General features: G+C 45.5%; 1 protein-coding gene across 1 annotated transcript in view; it reads right to left on the bottom strand.

Moving 5' to 3' along the window:
- IL4 (interleukin 4) overlaps nt 1-6529 on the bottom strand; it is a 7855-nt gene extending 1326 nt beyond the window's left edge. Inside the window, exons 1-3 of the mRNA XM_040241827.1 lie at nt 6395-6529; nt 6070-6117; nt 1212-1337 (exon numbers count right to left, since the gene is read on the bottom strand). Coding sequence (XP_040097761.1) covers nt 1212-1337; nt 6070-6117; nt 6395-6529 — 309 coding nt within the window. The remainder of the gene's footprint in view (nt 1-1211; nt 1338-6069; nt 6118-6394) is intronic.
- Nucleotides 6530-18290: the final 11761 nt, after the last annotated feature.

Below are 18290 nucleotides of genomic sequence, written 5' to 3'. Positions count from 1 at the left end.
TACTGCACGCTCTGTGATTTCCTCCTGCTTCACTGGCTGCTATTCGGTCTCTTGCTTACTGCACGCTCTGTGATTTCCTCCTGCTTCACTGGCTGCTATTCGGTCTCTTGCTGGTCCCTCCTCTTCCTGACTTCTGTATGAGTGCCTCTGGGCTCAGTCCTTGGATCTTGTCCTTTCTCTGTGTCATTCGGGTCTGTGACTTAAAGATCTTTCTGAGAACTCTTCACTTAATACCACAAGTTCTGACCTCTCCCTTAAGCTTCACACTTCTTCAACAGTCCTGTCAGTATCTTCACAGCCTCCAGCCTTGATCACCCCTAGTCTTCCATATCTGTAAACAGCACCAACCATCCACCAAGGGGCCTAGGTTAGGAACCAGGAGACCATCTTCTCCTCTTTCCATTACCCTGCACCATAGATCTGTCAGCAAGTCCTTCTGGCTCTATTTTTTATCATAGCCCAAATCCAACGTCTGCCACTCTTACTCTGCAACACCCACCATCGTCTGCAGCTGGAGTACTGTGGTCGCCTCCTAACAAGCCATCTTACTTCTGTGCATACCCCTACTCAGTCTGTTTACCACACAGTAGCCAGAATGATCATTTAAAATCATAAATCAGGTGGTAGTCTCTGCCCTGCTCAGAACCCTGTGGGAGTTTCCCACCATGTGTGGGGCAGAATCCATAGGCCCTGTGTGGTCTCCTCCTAAAAGCCCCTCACTTACTCAGATCCAGCCACATTGGCCCTCCTGTTGATCTTTGAACACATGAAGTTCAGTTTTACCTTAGGGCCTTTGTACAGCCGTTCCCTCTGCCTGGAATGTTCCTTCCAAGTTAGTGATATGGCCAACTCTCTTGCTTAATTCAAATATCTGCTTAGATGATGTCGCCAGCTGCTAAATCAGCCCTCTGCCTCTTGACCCCTATGTTCTTTACTCCTTTTTCTTCTTAGCACTTATCACTACTGGACATCATGCTATATGCTATCTGCTTTTCTCAGTGACCCATTACAGCATTCTGTGAGAGCAGAAAATGTATCCCCAGTGCCTAGAACAGTAGCTATAAGCAACACTCACGGAGTCTCAACAAATAAACTTTGTCGAATGAATGAACAAGCTGATTAAAAGTGTACTGGTAGTCATAAGGAGGAATATTTTAAGAAGTAGTACTGCCATCCATTGGAAGGCAGGCTGTTGGCATAGCACAGCTTACCTTGCTTGCCAAGCTGCTGAGATTCCTGTCAAGTCCGCCCAGGAATTTGTTCAAGCACATGTGGCTCCTGTAGATACGCCTGAGCTCAATTCCAGCCCTGCAGAAGGTTTCCTTCTCAGTTGTGTTCTAGAAAGAGAAATGCCACAGATAGCCACTGGCCAGCTCGATTTTGAACACTGGAGAGAGAGATTTCCTTTTGATTTCTTCTTTCCAGGGGGACAAGTGGAAAAGGTGAGTTTGCTCACCTGTGTTCCAGCTATTCAGGTATTCCTGCCATGTGAATGGAGGCTGCTTGTCACAGTAAACAGCCTCTCGCAGTTACTTGCAAATGCAAGTAGCCTTTTACCGAAACCTCCCAATGTCCTTTCCGTTGGAAGGTTTTATTGAAAGGTTGCCTGAAGCAAGTCACTCAACTAAGTTAATGAGAGAGTGGGGTTTGAATGCAGGGTTACCTGTCTACAGCCCATGTCTATTTCTTTACCCTATGCAAGCTCTTCTCTCTGTGGAGGGAATCTTAGGTACATGAGCTCATAATCAGAGTCTGCTCTTAACTCCTATAATTTATAGTTTTTGAATCTAGGTTTCCCTGGAAATCCACATGCTTATTGAGAAAATGAATGTCCATCCTTTGGCCTGGACAGTGCTGCTTTCACCCCAGCACTCTCGCATTTAGCCCTCCTCCTGGAAGGTAGCAGTGTGAGGAGACAGACGTGTCCCCACACAGTTGGAGGTGAGTTCCTGGATCAGGGCCAGGTGCCCCAGGAGGTGGGCATGGGAAGGTGAGGGGCAGCTTCTGAGAGTGCTAGGCCTTGGACGGAGTTTCTCTAAGGGGCCTTTGGCCTTGAATGTGCAGGGTCAGAACCTCTTTGGAATGCTGACAGCTCTGATGTGAGTCTGGCCACATGGTTCTTCTCTCTTTTGTGAACCTGGGAGAGGGAATATGTCTCGGCCAGGTCAGGCCTGGTGTGTCCTCTCATTCTACTGTAGGACAGAGTCATGGAGCCTGGATGGTCTGTCTTAAGCTTGAGCCCAATCCAGCTCAGATAAACCTGTCTTCAGCTTCTGCCAGGACCTGTTCTCCTCTCTTGCCACTCAAAGTGAGGTCCGTGAAGCAGCAGCACGGACATCACCTGGGAACCTGTTAGAGATGCAGAATCTCAGGCCTCCCTCTGGACCCACTAAAGCAATCTGTGTTCACAGGATCTCCAGGGGATTTATATGAGGAGCTCTGTCCAAGCATCTTTTTTGGTTCTCCCATATTTTTTCTGACTATCAAGGCTTTTTATGGTAAAAGTTAATATGCATTCAACAAAAATGGATTTTTTTTTCATCAACCATCAGCCAGAGAGAACTACTATTACAATTTTGGTAACTATATATTTCCAGATTCTTTTTAATACTTTTTTTTTCAATAGGGACCAACTAGTGATATTCTTTTCTAACCTCTTTATGCTTAACATATAGTACTAGCAATTCCTTAAATCCTTCAGTAGTATTTTAGAACATGAGCTTGAGAGCTGTGGAGGAACGTAGGGCATATTTGTGCCACAGCTGATCAATCCCCTACCTTTGCCTTGTTTTTACTTATATCAGTACAGTAGCAGCAAGTCATCTGTATAGATCTTTGAATTCATCTCTTATTTTTTCAGGCTGAATTCTAGAAGTGCCATTGATTTTTTTAGGGTTTTCCCCGGAAAACCTTGACCCAGACCGAGGCACCAGAACCCCAGACTACAAAAGCTTCCTCTTTGCACTGTGGAGCTTGATGGCCTATGGTCAGGGCCTTTAGAAGGACATGTATATAATGAACAGCCGTGAACCCTCCTGGGTCCTGACTCTAACTGGAAGTTTAAGAGTAGCACCAGTGTCTCTGGGTTCTGGGAGTCAAGAAACCTCCCATAAATCACCATATCTCTGGGGGGTGTTGTGGGTGAACAGAGGTGATGAGGCAAGACAGACACCAGCTGTGTATGCAGATGGAGGCAGATGCCTGTGTTGTTGGGGACAGAACAGTGAGGTTCAAGAATGTCAAAAGGAGAAGAGATCCTTTGCTTATTTTTCCATCAGAATCTAATGAGACTTTTCTAAAACTTTGACTACTTTGACTAGGGACTTAGAACTTACACTGCCTCGGTTTTGAGAAAACATCTTCTAAAGAACTTTCAAATGATTTCTAAAGATGATTAGGATAAGTATAGAAACGAGTTTGAATCAAATGGAAAACCTTTAAGAAAAGAAATTCTAAAGGCAGTTTTAGTTAAAGGCCTTAATGTTTTAGTTCCATTGGGATTGTACCAATAGGATGACACTCTGTACCGCCTGGTTTTTCATCTGCTAGTCCAGCTTTCACTGCCTGGAGTATATCTTTCGTAGCTCAGGGGGCACACTCTCAGGAGCCATGTGTACTCTACAGTTCAGAACTGCTCAGGAAAGAGGCTCAAAAGGGTTTCCTGCCAGAAAGAAGCCTGCCCTTCCTGGGAGTACGACAGTGGTAGCACACCATTCGGGAGACTTCTGTGCAGGGTTTCTGCCAGAGTTCTAACTAGGGTCTTGACTAGCTTCTCTCGGGACAGACAGATCTATCCTGTATGTATTGTATCCATTATCTCCACTTATGCACAAATTTAATCAGCCAATGCTATATGTGAAAAAAAGTCCTCTGCTTTCACTTTTGAAAAAAGATTTGAGGTTTGGCATAGAGCTCTCTGAAAAATTATGGACTTTTGCACCTTTTGGTAGTAGCAAATGCCTCCAACTAATAGTCCACCAAAGAAGTCCTTCCTAGACCTGCCAGCTTACTTGCTTTCTACCTCGCTCACCTTACTTCAGAGACACCGGGAGCACTGCCTGCAGAACCCAGAATTTAGATCAGCACATTGTTCCAGCATCTGCCAAGAGCAGGATGCCACCTAACTGGAGCCTAATGGGCCTCTGGATCTCTAAAAGCACTAAAATTAATATGCTTGATTTTGGAAAGATATTCTTGAGAACACAAGAAAGTAACTTTTCCTCCCAAATAGCACCCTTGTGGGTTTTGAAAATAACAACCTTTCTTTGTTCTGAAGTATCTTGAAAGGTAAGTAAGCAGTGCTGAGTCTTTGAGGAAAAGAGAATGGAAAAATGAGATTGTTAATCCAGGAGGAATAGAAAGCAGTTCAGGAAGGCGTGAGGTAGGTAAGAGAGAAGGAAGGTAGTGGGGAACTGACCTACACCTTGGCTGGGGAGAGGATTGGCTGTCTTCTAGAGAAGCCCAGAGTGGGGTTGCCCTGGGCTCACAGTCATGGAGGGTTGATGATTTCAAACCCCTGGCCCCTCTCTCTCAGAATGATTGCTTCTCTACAACCAGTTTTTGCCTTTAATCAAGAGTTATGTAGTAACATTTTCCACTAACTCAAGAGTTGGATTCCAACCAACTTTCAAAATTGCTTTCATATCTTCAGATGTAGAAACTGAGGCAAAGAGAGGTGTAGAGGCTTGTCAAAGGCCACATAGTAAATAGCAGAGCTAGGGCTAAAGCCACCAACTGTCTCACTTCCAGCCTCACAGTGCTGCTGCTGGGCCTTGCCCTTGGCTTTGATAGCACCCTCTCAGCAGTGAGCCACCCCCTGGAGAACCCAGAGCATGACTCAGTGACTCTGGGCTATTTTATTTCTCTCTATATGAAATAGTAAGATAGATAAAGTATTATATATAAGATATATACAGAAAATATTAATAAATATATAAAGTATTATATACTAGATATGAAATTTTATATATACATATATATAAGATCCTGCTGTTACAGGATGTCTGATACAGGATGAAATTCTAAAGGATAAAATTATATAATATGTATTATACAGTACATATGTTTATATTACATGCTATTATATAATTATTACATTTCCGACTCCTGGAATAATCTTTAATGCAAAATGAGATAGTCTGGATAAAGGCCTGAAGAATAGTTCTGCTCATGAGCAGGACAGGCCTACGCTCTGGCCCTGGCCAAGTTACCCACTGTATACATGGAAAGCAGGTGGTTAGGAGACCACTGGTAAATTGAAGCTTTGGGTTTTTCATTCTCACTTGTGTGTTTCCATGAAAACAGGAACTGATGTGCTGAAAGCTATTGATATGGCTGTAGTCATGTGTTTGTCAGAGAAAATACACTATCAGCTGTCAAATCTATCTCCTCCCACTGAAGATCGGGGGGCGGGGGTGAGGCGCAGGAGGAGGAAAGGTGAGATGCCCTGGCAGGAGCAGCCGGAGGCAGGGATATGTTGGCCCCTGTCTGACAGGATGGTTCTGGACTGGCCAGAGGGGAGTTTGCAGGACAGAGAAAGCTGAGGGTCTCTGGACAGCCGTGCCCGGAGCTGGTGGGCTGTTAGGTGACCAGGCTGCGGAAGAGGAGGGGCTCTGGCGATACATTTTCTGTTGCCATAGGAAGTCTCTTAGACAAAATGAAAGCTCTCTCAACCTGTAATCTCAATATCTGTTCTTGTGAGAGTATTTGGTTTTTCAGAAATGTATGGGCCAGAAAAATTCTCTCCTTCAGCAGCATTAATTGAGTGCCTCCTATATTCCAGGTACTAGACCTGCATTGGGTAAAATCTTAAAGAGCTTTTCCTTGATTGAGGTCTAAATTATGACTATAAAACCCAAGCTTTCTACTATATATCTTCTAAGTCAAGTGAAACCAGAAACACTAAAATGCATTTGAGAATAAAGATCAGAATTCTCAGTCTTTGAAAATATTTCATACATTATAGTTAGTTTGAGGCTGTTTGCTTTCTGTTAAATTTGTTTAAACACTTGGAATGGCTTTCTTCACCAAGTCACCCAATTGCCAAAGCAGGCCCAGGACAGCTCTTACCTTTGGGGCAGCAAAGACGTCTGCTACAGGCAGCTCCATGCATGAATTCTTGGCCCAGGCAGGAACAAGAGAACAAGAGAGTGAGTTACCTTCAACTGCACAGGGTAAGCCTTGCTGAACAGCTCTGACGATCTCAAACTAAGAAAACTTCCTATAGTCCCTCGGGTGGGGTGGGGGGAACACCAGGAGAAAAATCTCCACAGTGCTCACCATCCTACCACCAACCACCAAGTCTCTAGGAGCTGTTGTGTTCTTTTCACAGTCTAAGACATAGGCACAGCATCACCAGAACATCTGGAGAGATGGTGCCAGATAGCTTACTCACCTTTCTCGATGTGAGGATGTTCAGCGTTTTGATGATCTCTTCTAAGGTAATATCACACTTGTGTCCATGGACGAAGTGGCTGGTACATACCAGTAAGCAGACGAGCGCTGGGATCAGCTGGGAGATGAGACCCATTAATAGTATCTCTATTTGCACTGACAGTGTGAGACAATTAGTTTACCAGGAGACGCCAACAATGCAATTCTGATAAAGATATCTCTATATATAGATTTTAAAATTGCTGAAACTGAGGGAAAATAAGTTTACATTGGAAATTTTCATTACACCAGGTTGTCAGTCATTTGGGGCCAATCAGCACCTCTCTTCCAGGAGAAAAAATGCCTCACAAAAACAGGTAAAATGTTCCTGTGAAATCAGACCAGTAGGAAAATGAAACCTTTTTTTAAAATTAACTACAAAGTATCAGCATAGGAAATTACACCATAATTTTCTCTTTAGATTAATCTTATCAGCTTGGGGTTGCTGCTGGCTTTTTACTTTGCATAGAAGGAAGAGGCCACAGGTGTCCGAGTTTGTGTTAGTGCAGCCCTCCTGGGGAAAGATAGAGTAATATCAAGAAAGTTTGACTTGATTAGTATTTCACCTTGGCTTCTTCCAAGTATGGGTGGCATCTGGGAAACTCTCCTTTTGTGGAAAAGCTGATCTGTGGTTCTTTTCTCTGGGTAGAAGGAAAGTAACAGGCACAGATTCTCTCCTCTTGTAGCATTTAAACATGCCTTTCTTCCACATTTAGGATTTTGGCCAAGGACATGTAATACGTGGTGGAGCTTCATTAGGACCACGTCAGGTCCATAGGTCTTTAACGATAAGGAGGCTCTAGGCAAAGTATGCCTATCCCAAGGTTTCAGGAATGACTGCTTTGAGGGACTTTCCTGCCGGTCCAGTGGTTAAGACTCTGCACTTCCACTGCAGAGGACGTGGGTTTGATCCCTGGTCAGGGAACTAAGATCCCACATACTGTGTGGCAAAAAAAAAATAAAAGTAATTTTTAAAAAAGGAATGATCACTTTGAAAATGGATTTGAAATACAACCTCAGTTAATTAGGGGAAAAGAGTGATATTTTCACAGATTTGCAAATCAGTTGTCCCGGTCAAGGTGCCACCACTTGCCCTGGCACCTCAGTCTAATTCCTGTGGGTGCTGCACACCCATACCACTGACTCAGATGCCTGTGTCCCAGCATACCACTGGTTAGTCCTCCCTGAGCCCTTCCTTCTCTTTCCTCTCAGCTTCCGTTCTGTTGGTTTCTCACCTTCCTCTCCAGTGATTTCCTCTGGAAGGTCATACAGAAATGATGACTGCTAAGGTCATTCCTACACTTGAGCTCTTATTTGTGGTAACTTGTAGTCCATGAAAGAATCTGGACAATTGTAACAGGAAGGTCCTTGGACCGTATTTAGGATCCTTCCATTGGGACTGTGCAGCGAATTTGCCGGGCTCAGCGCAGTGACGTCTGACACCGACTGCATGACATTGGGCCAGACTTTCAGGTTAAGGGCACCGTCTCCACAGTGCTGTCCTCACTTCATACACTGGCTGATCATTCAGGGGTCCCCATTCCACCTTCACGTCTGTCCAGCTGGCTGCAAAGTTGAGTCCCCACTATCCTCTCGGATTCATAATTTGCTAGAATGACTCACAGAAATCAGAGAAGCACTATATGTAAGGTTATAGTTTTATTACAGCAAAAGGATACCAGTCAGACTCAGCCAAAAGAAGAGACATGGAGACTGAGGTCTAGGAGTGTTACAGATGCGAAGCTTCCTCTGTTCTCTCCCCGGAGTCAGAACGCATCACTTCCCCAGCACTTTGATGTGCGACTCCACACAGATCGTGCCAACCAAGGCGGCTCATCAGAGCTTTGGTGTCCAGCTTTACTGGGGTGTCATTCAGTAGATGTGACTGATGGAATCCATAGCCACTTGGTTGACGTCATCCTCCAGCCTCCTCCCTGGAGGATGCGCTGATGACGCAACAGCTTAATAGTGTAACTGGTCTCCATCTTGAGTGGCCTTATTAGCATGAACCATCAGGTTCTGCCACAGATAGCAAAGACACTCCTGTAACTTGGAAGATCCCAAGGATTTACGGCCTACCTCCAGGAACTGGTGACAAAGACCTGTCAAATTTTTTATTCAAAGGTTTTAGAGGTCACCTCCCAAGAGCCAGGACAAAGGTCAAACTTCTCTGGGTAAGTTCTTTTTTTATTTTTTATAATACTTCTTTTTTTCCCCCAGTTTTATTGAGATACAGTTGACATGTCACTGTATAACATAATGATTTAAATTATATATATCAATATATCGTGAAGTGATTACAATAAGTTTAATTAACATCATTCTCTCATATAGATACAAAAAAAGAAAAAATATTTTCCCTCATGATGAGAACTCTTAGGATTTATACTCTCAACAGCTTTCAAATATTCCATTCTAGTGTATTAACTATAGTCATCATGTTTTATGTTATATCCCCAGTTCTTATTTACAGCTGAAAGTTTGTACCTTTAAAAAAATTTTTTTTTTGTTTTTCTTTCTTTCTTTGTTTGGGCTTCTCTAGGTGTTAGTTTTGGCATGTGGGATCTAGTTCCCTGACCAGGAATAGAACCCAGGCCCCTTGCATGGGAACTTGGAGTCTTAGCCACTGGACCACCAGGGAAGTCCCTAGTTTTCACTTTTTGATTACCTTCATCTAATTCCCCACCCCTCCTCCCTCCACCTATGGTAACTAAAAATCTGATCCCTTTTTCTCTGAGTTTTGTGGGTTTTTTTAGATTCATATATAAGTGAGATTATACAGCATTTGAGTTTTCATTTCAGCGTCTATCTCTGTTATCATACATGGCAGGATTTCCTTTTTATGGGTTAAATAATATTTCATTGTATATGTACTGCAACTTTAAAAATTCATTTGTCCATGATGAACACAGGATGTTTTTATACCTTAGCTGTTGTAAATAATGCTGCTTTGAATATGGGAATGCAGGTATCTTTTTGAGTTAATGATTTTGTTTCTTTTGGATACTTTCCCAGAAGTGAAATTGCTGGATTATGTGGTAGTTCTTATCTTTTAATTTTTTGAGGAACCTGTATAACTGTTTTTCATAATGGCTTTGCCAGTTTGCATTCCCGCCAACAGTGAATGAGAGTTCTCTTTTCTCCACATCCTTGCTAATGTTCTTGTCTTGTTGATGCTATTCTAATAGGTATGAGGTATTATCTTATTGTGGTTTTGATTTGCGTTTCCCTGATGATCAGTGTTGTTGAATACCTTTTCCTGAACTTGTTGGCCATTCATATATCTTCTTTGGAAAAGTGTCTATACAAATTTTAGACATTTTAAATTTTGATTATTTGTGGTTTTTGCTAGGGTATGTTTATTTTTTGCTGCACAAATAGGGGGAGTTAATGAGAAGGGCAGACTTCCTTCCAGAATAGATAGAGACTTCAAATCCAGATTAGCTATCATTTGGAGTAAAATGGTAGTCCTTTTTAAGGAAAAGTTTCAAGGAGTGTAGAGCACACCTCTAAAGACTTGAGGTTTGAGGCAGAGCTGGAGAGGAGGAGAGTTCACCAGAATCCCAGCATGTGTGGGAGGCAATAGAAAAGCTGTCTACATACTGAACAGTTGTTTGTCTTTTTAACCTTTGCTGAGGGCCAAACCTTAGGCTTGGGGTTCTGGGGTTAAAGATGTGAGTCAGAAAAGGAATATAATTTGGTATCCATAGCTCAGAAGCAGAATACAGCTTCTTTTTTGCTGTTTCAGTGGTTGGATGAGGCCAGAGAAAAAAGGATAAACTCTCCAGACTATCAGGAGTGACCAGAAGGTCCCCTCAAAGAGTGGCAATTAAAAATGGTCACCCTGCCTGCAGGGTGGAACCATGGCAGCTATGCATGTGGCTGGGTGTTCAGAAGCTGGGAAGGTGGGGACCTGCATGTCAGGGACAGCAGCTAGCCCCTAGCCCTGTGAGACAAAGGAGCCTTTCCCAGCCTGCGGGAGCTATGGGGCGGGATGGCGAGGCAGGTGGGGCAGCACTGAAGTGCCATGTTCCAAAGGACAGCATTTGAATCTGCACAGGCTGGGGAATTTGTCTGCCTCCCCCAGTGTTGGGGGAGGCGTAATGCTGTGAGTGGACAGAGGTTATGCCTTGCAGGTCTCAAAAAGAAAACGAAGTCGAGACCGAGAGAAAGAAAGCAAGAGTGCAAGTTAGTTGCCTCTAGCCAAAACTGGGCGAAGCCTGCAGGTTACCTTGACTTCCTGAATTCCTAGGTTTTGGCACCAAATATGATCTCAGGTGGCATTCGCTTGCAGCAGCTTGAAGCCAAGCTTCGGTTTCCCACCAGACTGAGGTCCAGTCTTGGCAATGAAAGCGTCAAATCCTAGCCGCTAGACCAGTGGTCAGTGACAAGGCCCTGGCCATTTGGCTTTTCAGAAAAAGAATTCCCACAAAGATGGAAAGTAGTGAAACAAGTAAAGTACTTACTAGGAGGAAAAGAAGTATAGTATGTGCAGATAGACACACAGTCGGACTCAGAGAGAGAGAGTTTCTGAGTCTTGCCCTTGTGGTGAAATCATTTACCTCAGATTGGTACTTGAACCCATGTGCTGGAACTCAAGCCCAGCCAAAATCCAGTTTGGGACTTGAATCCACATGACTGGGACTCGAACCTGGCCACAACCCACAATCTTCCAACGAAGATCACACACCTGGTTTCTGGACTTAATGAAGCTCAGGTTCTTTGTGTCTTAGTGCATAAAGAATTTAACTAGAGGCAAAGTGATAGGCAAGAAGTAGATTTATTAATATAGGATGCTTGTAAGAGATGGAAGGGGGCAGGCGAGGGAGCTATCCCCTGAGGATTAAGTGAGCTACAATTTTATGTGCGTGCTTAACGCTCAGTCCAGTCCAACTCTTTGCAACCCTTTGGACTGTAGCCTGCCAGGCTCTTCTGTTCATGGGATTTTTCAGGAAAGAATACTGGAATGAGGTGGCATTTTTTTCCTCCAGGGAATCTTCCCAACCCAGGGATAAATTTTATAGTCAAAGGAAAGTGGGGGAAGGGAAAAGATAGTCTTCTTTGAGTAGATGTGAGGCTTAAATTGCTAGCTTCTCCTTCCTGTCAGGCAGGAGAGTATCTGACCCTGTGAGGTCAAACTAGGATTTTCATAGCATTTATTTGAATCAGTAAAGAGATGGTAACATTTTTCTTTCACTTAATGGCCTGAGGCATATCTCATGCTTTTGTTTATAAGCAGTCTTTATAGTTAAGCCTGCTTCATGGTGGGGTGGGGTGACTTTTTTCTTTCACTTAATGACCTGGGGCATATCTCATACTTTTATTTATAAGTAAGCTTTTACAGTTAAGCCTGCTTCATTCAGTGAGATTCCAATAGATCATTAACTTACAGTGGTCTCCCAAAGTTTCTTAGGTTCCCCTCTATCTGCAATCCCCTACTGGGACTTCTACAGCTACCTGCAAAACTGACCTATCCCTGTCAGAGACGGTTTGAATTACTTTTATGGGGCATTTCTTTCAGGTTTTCTTTGGCCATCATTTTGATTTGTCTGGTTCAGAGTCCATATTTGGCATATCTCAGGATCTTCCCAGCTGTGCACACACATCAGTTATCCAAAGAGGCCTATGGGTAGTCTGGCATCAGTTAGCATCACTCCTCTTCTGACCTCCAAGGAGGCTTTCTGCTGATGTGTAGTTGGGGAGGTCTCCTGACTTCGAGTGAGAAAAGTGTTTTTGGAAGGGCCCAGCCTCCTCTCTCAATTGTCCTGCTATTCTCCTCTTGGAGTTTTGGTCCATGGGGAATGAATCTCCTATCAGTGTACCCAGGTGAGGGGGGCTGCCCATCTTCCTGCTTCTAAATAGATTAGAGAAGCAAGGGCTTAAGATCAGTAAAAGACTGTTATAATCCAAGGCTCAAGCACGAGTGGGAATCTGGTTGTACAAGGTCAGCATATCTTTGTTATTTTCAGGCTTTAAAATTTAGTATCTTTCTCTGTTTCTATAATGGAAGATCTGAACCTATTGGTCCCAGACCTCATTCTTGGACTGAAAGGTCTTAGTTGCAGATGCCTGAAAAAAGGGAGGGTTATAAGAGAATGGAAACCTCCTCTTGGAAAGTTTTTAATACCTTGTGGGATCCAGGAAAACAAGTTAGAGAAACCATTTTCAATTTCCCCACTTATATTGATTGGGTGGATTGGTGGTAAATTGTCTGTTGAAGCCAGGTAGCTTGCTGTCAAATTTTTTCCATGTCAATCTCTACCTGGGAAGGAGTGTTAACGTATGTGCAACAAGAAATGTTGACAGCTGCACATACTCCTCCTCATTCTGTCAACAAATAATCCAGGGCCAGACGGTTGTCAGGTACCACCTTGACCAGCGAATCTAGAGACTTCTGTAAACTAGTAAGAGAACTAGCTGTAGCAGTAAGAGATGAGTTTTGAAGAACATGTTGGTGGGCGTCTACTCCCCACCATGGTAATGAGGTGTACCCAAAGAGATAGGCATGTCCATCTGGGATACCAACAGGCAAATCTCGAGTTAGTTGAGTATACAGTTTAATGAACTTGCCCAGTGCTTGGATTCATTTAAGGAGTGGATTGAGAAAGGAGTAATCAAGGCTCCCAGCATACACTGTGTGGACATGGAGTTATTGTGTAGGCAATTAGTGGCCCATGGTTTCTTATCTATTTGGCATATGTTTGCTGGCAGGGCACAGCAGACTAACTAACAGGCTTAAGAATTTAAGACCTAGCCATCTATCTGGACCTAGTCAACTCACTGGAAAAGACCCTGAAGCTGGGAAAGATTGAGGGCAAGAGAAGGGGGCAACAGAGAATGAGATGGTTGGATGGCATCACTGAATCAATGGACATGAGTTCAAGCAAACTCTGGGAGATAATGAAGGACAGGGAAGCCAGGCACACTTCAGTCCATGGGGTTGCAAGCAGCTGGACACGACTTAGCGACGGAGCAACATCCATTTCTATTGTTATGGAAATGTTTTCCAATCATATACTCAATGTGTTCCATCCATGTCCATCCCAATACCTGTTCCTGTAAGGTGGCTCCTTCTTCCTTTGTTCAGGTAGCGAGTTAGAATTTGAGCACAAATAGGTAGCTGGAATTCTGACTTAGGAGGATTCTTTATAAAGTGCTGTGGTGCTTTAATGCCAATTCTTCATCCTCCCAGTTTGATTTCATGTTTTCCTTCTGTTGCTAAGGGGAGGATTAGGGAAGAGGCATTAGAATTTTCTTTAGTAGGAAAATGAACAGTTCTAATCCTATACGTAACTGCTTCGAGCCTTGGGTCTCTGGTAGAACCAATTTCCATCAGGAACTTGGCTAAAATTCCTCACGGGACAGACAGGTTGCCATGGCCCATGATGAACTTAACTTGGGTAAAAAAATCCAGCAGTCAACCAAGTGGAGGAAGCGTGAGTTTGTGCAATGTGGAGTAGAGAGTTGTATGTCCGTCCTATAGGTTAAGGGAAATAGGCATAGAGATGCTAAGGCAGTTAGTAGTTTCATAATAGCACCAGTCAGGGTCAGTCAGTCAGTTAGTAGCTACGGGTACTTAGCCTAGGGTCTCAGAAGTATTTTTTATCCTTTTTGAATAGTAGCTTCAAGTCTTGTAGTGGCTCACTCATCTGCCTGGAGCTTTCAGGCTCTTCTGGGTCCTCTGGATCCTGTAGAGACTTGGAGGGAGGGGTGGGTTCAAAGGAATGCTGGAACGTGGGCGTCGAGGTTCCTGTAACATATCAGTGGAGACAGGTTTGATCCTGGATGGATGAACCCGGTTGGTGACCCCCTGGAGTTTGACTACCAAGTCCTACTCAGCAGGACTTGGTAAAGACCCTTCCGTTTTGGGAGTCGCTGGTCCCCTGGAGACTCATTTTTCCAGGTCTTTAAAAGTGCCCAATCTCCAGGTTTTACAGCAGGGTAACTAGGACTGTCATCTGAAAAGGGCTTTATTACACTTCTGCCATATTCTTATATAGCCTTCTGGATCTGGCCAAGTTTATAATGTATTTAAGATGAGCCTTGGTTTCTGGGTCAGCATATCCAGAGTAAGGAATGGTCATTTGTATGCCATTTTGAAAGGGGTTAATTTAGTGGTTATTTTAGGAGCTGCTCTGACCCTTAAGAGAGCTGTTGGCAGCAGGGAGTACCACGACCCTGAGGCAGGAGGTAGATGGGCCCCCCTTCCATGGAAAAATGATAGGACATTCATCTCCTGTGGACTGAAATTCCTCAATGAGAATAGCAGGGCAGTTGAAAGAGGAGGCTGGGTCCTGCCCAGGCCACATATTTATTACTCTTGGAGTCAGGAGACCTCCCAAACTACACATGGGCAGAAAGGCTCTTTGGAGGTCAAAAGGGGAGTGATGCTCAGGCTACCCATAGGCCTGTTTGGTCAAATCCATCTTGGCTAAGAGATGTGTACACACACTCATGGGAGGATCCTGAGATATGCCAAATATGGACTGTGACCCAGGCAAATCAAAATAATTGGCCAAAGAAAACCTGGAAGGAAGGCCCCATAAAGCAATTCAAGCTGCCACAGGGGACAGCTCGGTGGCTCTCTGAGCCCACTTGTGTGTGCTGCACTCTGTTGCCCTCCTGCTACTTTTTGTCTTTGTGGGAATTCTTCTTCTGCAAAGTCGAATGCCAGGGCCTTGTCAGTAACCTGGTATAGTGCCTAGGATTCGGTGCTCTTACCCTGCGACCTGGCCCCAGTCTCTGGCGGGGAGCCAAAGCCCTGCTTCAAGCCGCTGCAGGCCGAGGCCTCCCAAAATCAACTCCATGGAGGGTGGCTGTTCTGGAGGCCCTGGAGCACACAGTGGGCCAGCCCCGGTCCTGTTGGTCCTGGCTGCTCTGCTTTCATGCTGTGTGGGCTTAGGCATGCCCCTCAGCCTCCTCTGTCTGGTGGGAATCATAGTCGAACTTGTCTCTGAGGTTGTTCTGAGGAATAACTAAGTTAATGTTTTTGAAGCAGTCAGATTAGTGCCCAGCGCCTAGTGAGTGCTGTTAGTTAACATTAGCCATATCTCAGGTCATCTGGGCAGCTGTGGTGCTTTTACCTGTCAGGCAAACTTGAGTCTGAGCAGCACCAGTGGAGGTTTGCCAGTGGCCGCTTCCCCACCCGTGTCCCTCTTGGATGCATCTCCTCCTTTGAGGCTCCATTCCTGTTTGGAGAGTCACTCTTAGCTGCTCCACTGTGGCCCTTCTGATTATTTATCTGGATTCATTACAAGAAACAAAAACTGCAGTGGCACCTTATGGAGAAAGCTTTGAATGCAGGAAAGTAGGTATTATAAAAATGTTGGGAGGTTAGAGGGAAGGCTCCAGGCTGGGTTCAGAACTCTAGAGAGATGGCCCGAAGGGAGGACCACTACCTGTGAGGCTGCCATTACAGGCCGGGAGCCCAAGAATGTCCTAAGGCTGCCATCCAGGGATCCTAGGACTGCAGCCTCCACTGCCTCCTAGCACCCACAGACTCCTCCAGGGGGAACCTTACCTCCCCACCCCTAGTCCACGGGAATGGAAAATGGTGTCTGCACATAGCCGCCCCCAACCTCTCTCTAGGAGAGCAGTTACACTAGGATAGCAGACTATCACTAACTTCAGGGGCGTCTGAGAGCTGTAGTTATGAACATCCAGGGGAAAGGCATGGAGGGTGAGCAGAGTGGCCTGGTCTCTCTGGACTCTGGCTGGCGATTCCTGCCTCTCCCGCCGCCGCGCATGGCTCATCCCACCCCAAGCCCTGCTCCTCTTCCGTCAGCTGTGCCGGGCAACACCCACACAAGCCCTTCCGGCTCCTCCTGGGCCTCTTCCTGGAGACAGGTGATGCTCCTCCGAGGGGGGTGCTCAGTAGAGACTGGAACACACAGGGCACTGGAGCGGGGGAGGGCATAGGGCAGGTGTGGCAGTGAGAGGCCTTCAGGGGCAGGGGGCCGCTGGGAGCACTGCAGTCAGCGTGAGGGAGGCAGCCGGCGTGGAGGGTGAGAGTGAGTGCTGTGGGTCTGGCGTTACTCAGCAGCAATAGAATATTCTGGACTCAGCGGGACTCAGCTCTGTCACTTATTCTCTGGGTGACCTTGGGAAAGGGTGACCCTGTCCAGGCTTCTCTGTCAAACTGGGAAGATTATCTGAGGTAATAAAGTGTTTGGTGTGCCTTGCATGTGGGAAACCCATAGATGCCAGCTAGCATTGTAACCTTTATCATTGTTATCATCATCATTACTATTAATAGCACTTAGAATTGGCTGAATATGGGGAAGAGGAAGAGGACCCAGGATTCTAGCTTGGGGAACCACGGTTTGCAGAGGTGGCCATTGAGGGAGGGAAGGTGGGTGGGAGGCGGCCCCTGGTGCTGGGTCTGTAGTTCTGACCCGAGAAGGGGCTGCATGGTAGACAGAGAGTGAGGGGATGCCAAGGGAACAGTCCTACCTGAGGTGGGCAGAAACGGAAGAGAGGGAACTAGAAATGACTGCGGCACTTCAGTGGCACTGGAGGGAGGGAAGGAAGAAGAGAAGGTAGGCACCCTAGCGCCCTAGAGGGAACCCAGGCGTGAGAGCCTTGGAGGACAAGTGAGAGGTCAGCAGCGTCACGTGTTCCTCGGGGTCAGATGAGATAGGGCAGCAGGGCTTCTGCTAGATTTAGTGATAGGAGATAGTCAGTGACATCATGGAGGTGGCTTCTGGAGGGTGTGAGCTCATGAAATGGAAACAGCGGCATGGGCACATTCTGGAAGGCGAGCTGTGTTGAGGTACTAGCTGCAAGGGATGGGGGACAACACATGATCAGTAGTCACTTTTTTAAATGGGCCCACGAGCACAGGCCTCCTTTGTCAACGGCAATTCCGTTCTTCAGGGTGCTGGTGTGTGCGCACGTGCGGGTATGCGTGTGTGTGAGTTGCTCAGTCGTCTCCGATTCTGTGTGACCCATGGACTATGTGACCCCTGCCGGGCTCCTCTGTCCATGGAATTCTCCAGGCCATTCCCTTCTCCAGGGGATCTTCCCCACCCAGGGGTGGAAGCCGGGTCTCCCACATTGCAGCCAGACTCTTTACCGCCCCCAGGGTGCTCATACCCTGGTGCAAACCTGCTGTGCCCTACACCCAGTTTGCCACCAAAGTCTCTGCCGTCAGACCGCAGTCAGCATTGAATGGTGTGCTGGCTCAGAAGTGGGACAGGTAGGGCAGAGATAGATGAGTTGCTAACTTTTTTTCCTAAGGTTTATTTATTTTATGTTTTGGCTGTCGTGTAGGACCTCCTCGTTGCTGTGTGCTGCCTTCTCTGGTTGCAGAGAGTGGGGGCAACTCTTGATTGAGATGCGTGGGCTGCTCATTGTGGCTTCCCTTGTTGTGGAGCACAGGCTCTAGGCCCACGGGCTTCAGTGATTGCAATGTGTGGACTCAGTAGCTGTGGCTTGTGGGCTCTAGAGAGCGGGCTCAGTCGTTCTGGTGCACAGGCTTAGTTGCTTCACCGCATGTGGGGTCCTCCCAGACCAGGGATTGAACTGGTGTCCCCTGTGTTGCAAGGCGGATTCTTAACCACTGGACCACCAGAGAAGCCCATGCGTTGCTAAGTGTTGAAGCTGGGCAATGGATATCTGAGAGTGACTTTTGTACATATTTGAAAATTTTCTATACTAAAAGATTTTTAAACTTTATATGGATAGAAAATTTAAATATATATTTAGTATATACATTTATGTACTATGTAATATACATGTATTTATAATTACTGTGTATCATATGTAATATTGGTGTAAATGATATATACAAATAAGTATATATCAGTATATATCTGACTCTGACCTCCCCTCACAACATGGCAGCCCCTGCTTGCCCC

This window comes from Oryx dammah, unplaced genomic scaffold (genome assembly GCF_014754425.2).
Source record: "Oryx dammah isolate SB20612 unplaced genomic scaffold, SCBI_Odam_1.1 HiC_scaffold_5, whole genome shotgun sequence".
Lineage (NCBI taxonomy): Eukaryota > Metazoa > Chordata > Mammalia > Artiodactyla > Bovidae > Oryx > Oryx dammah.
The sequence above is the reverse complement of the archived record's forward strand: the minus strand, read 5'-3'. Positions and strand labels throughout refer to the sequence as shown.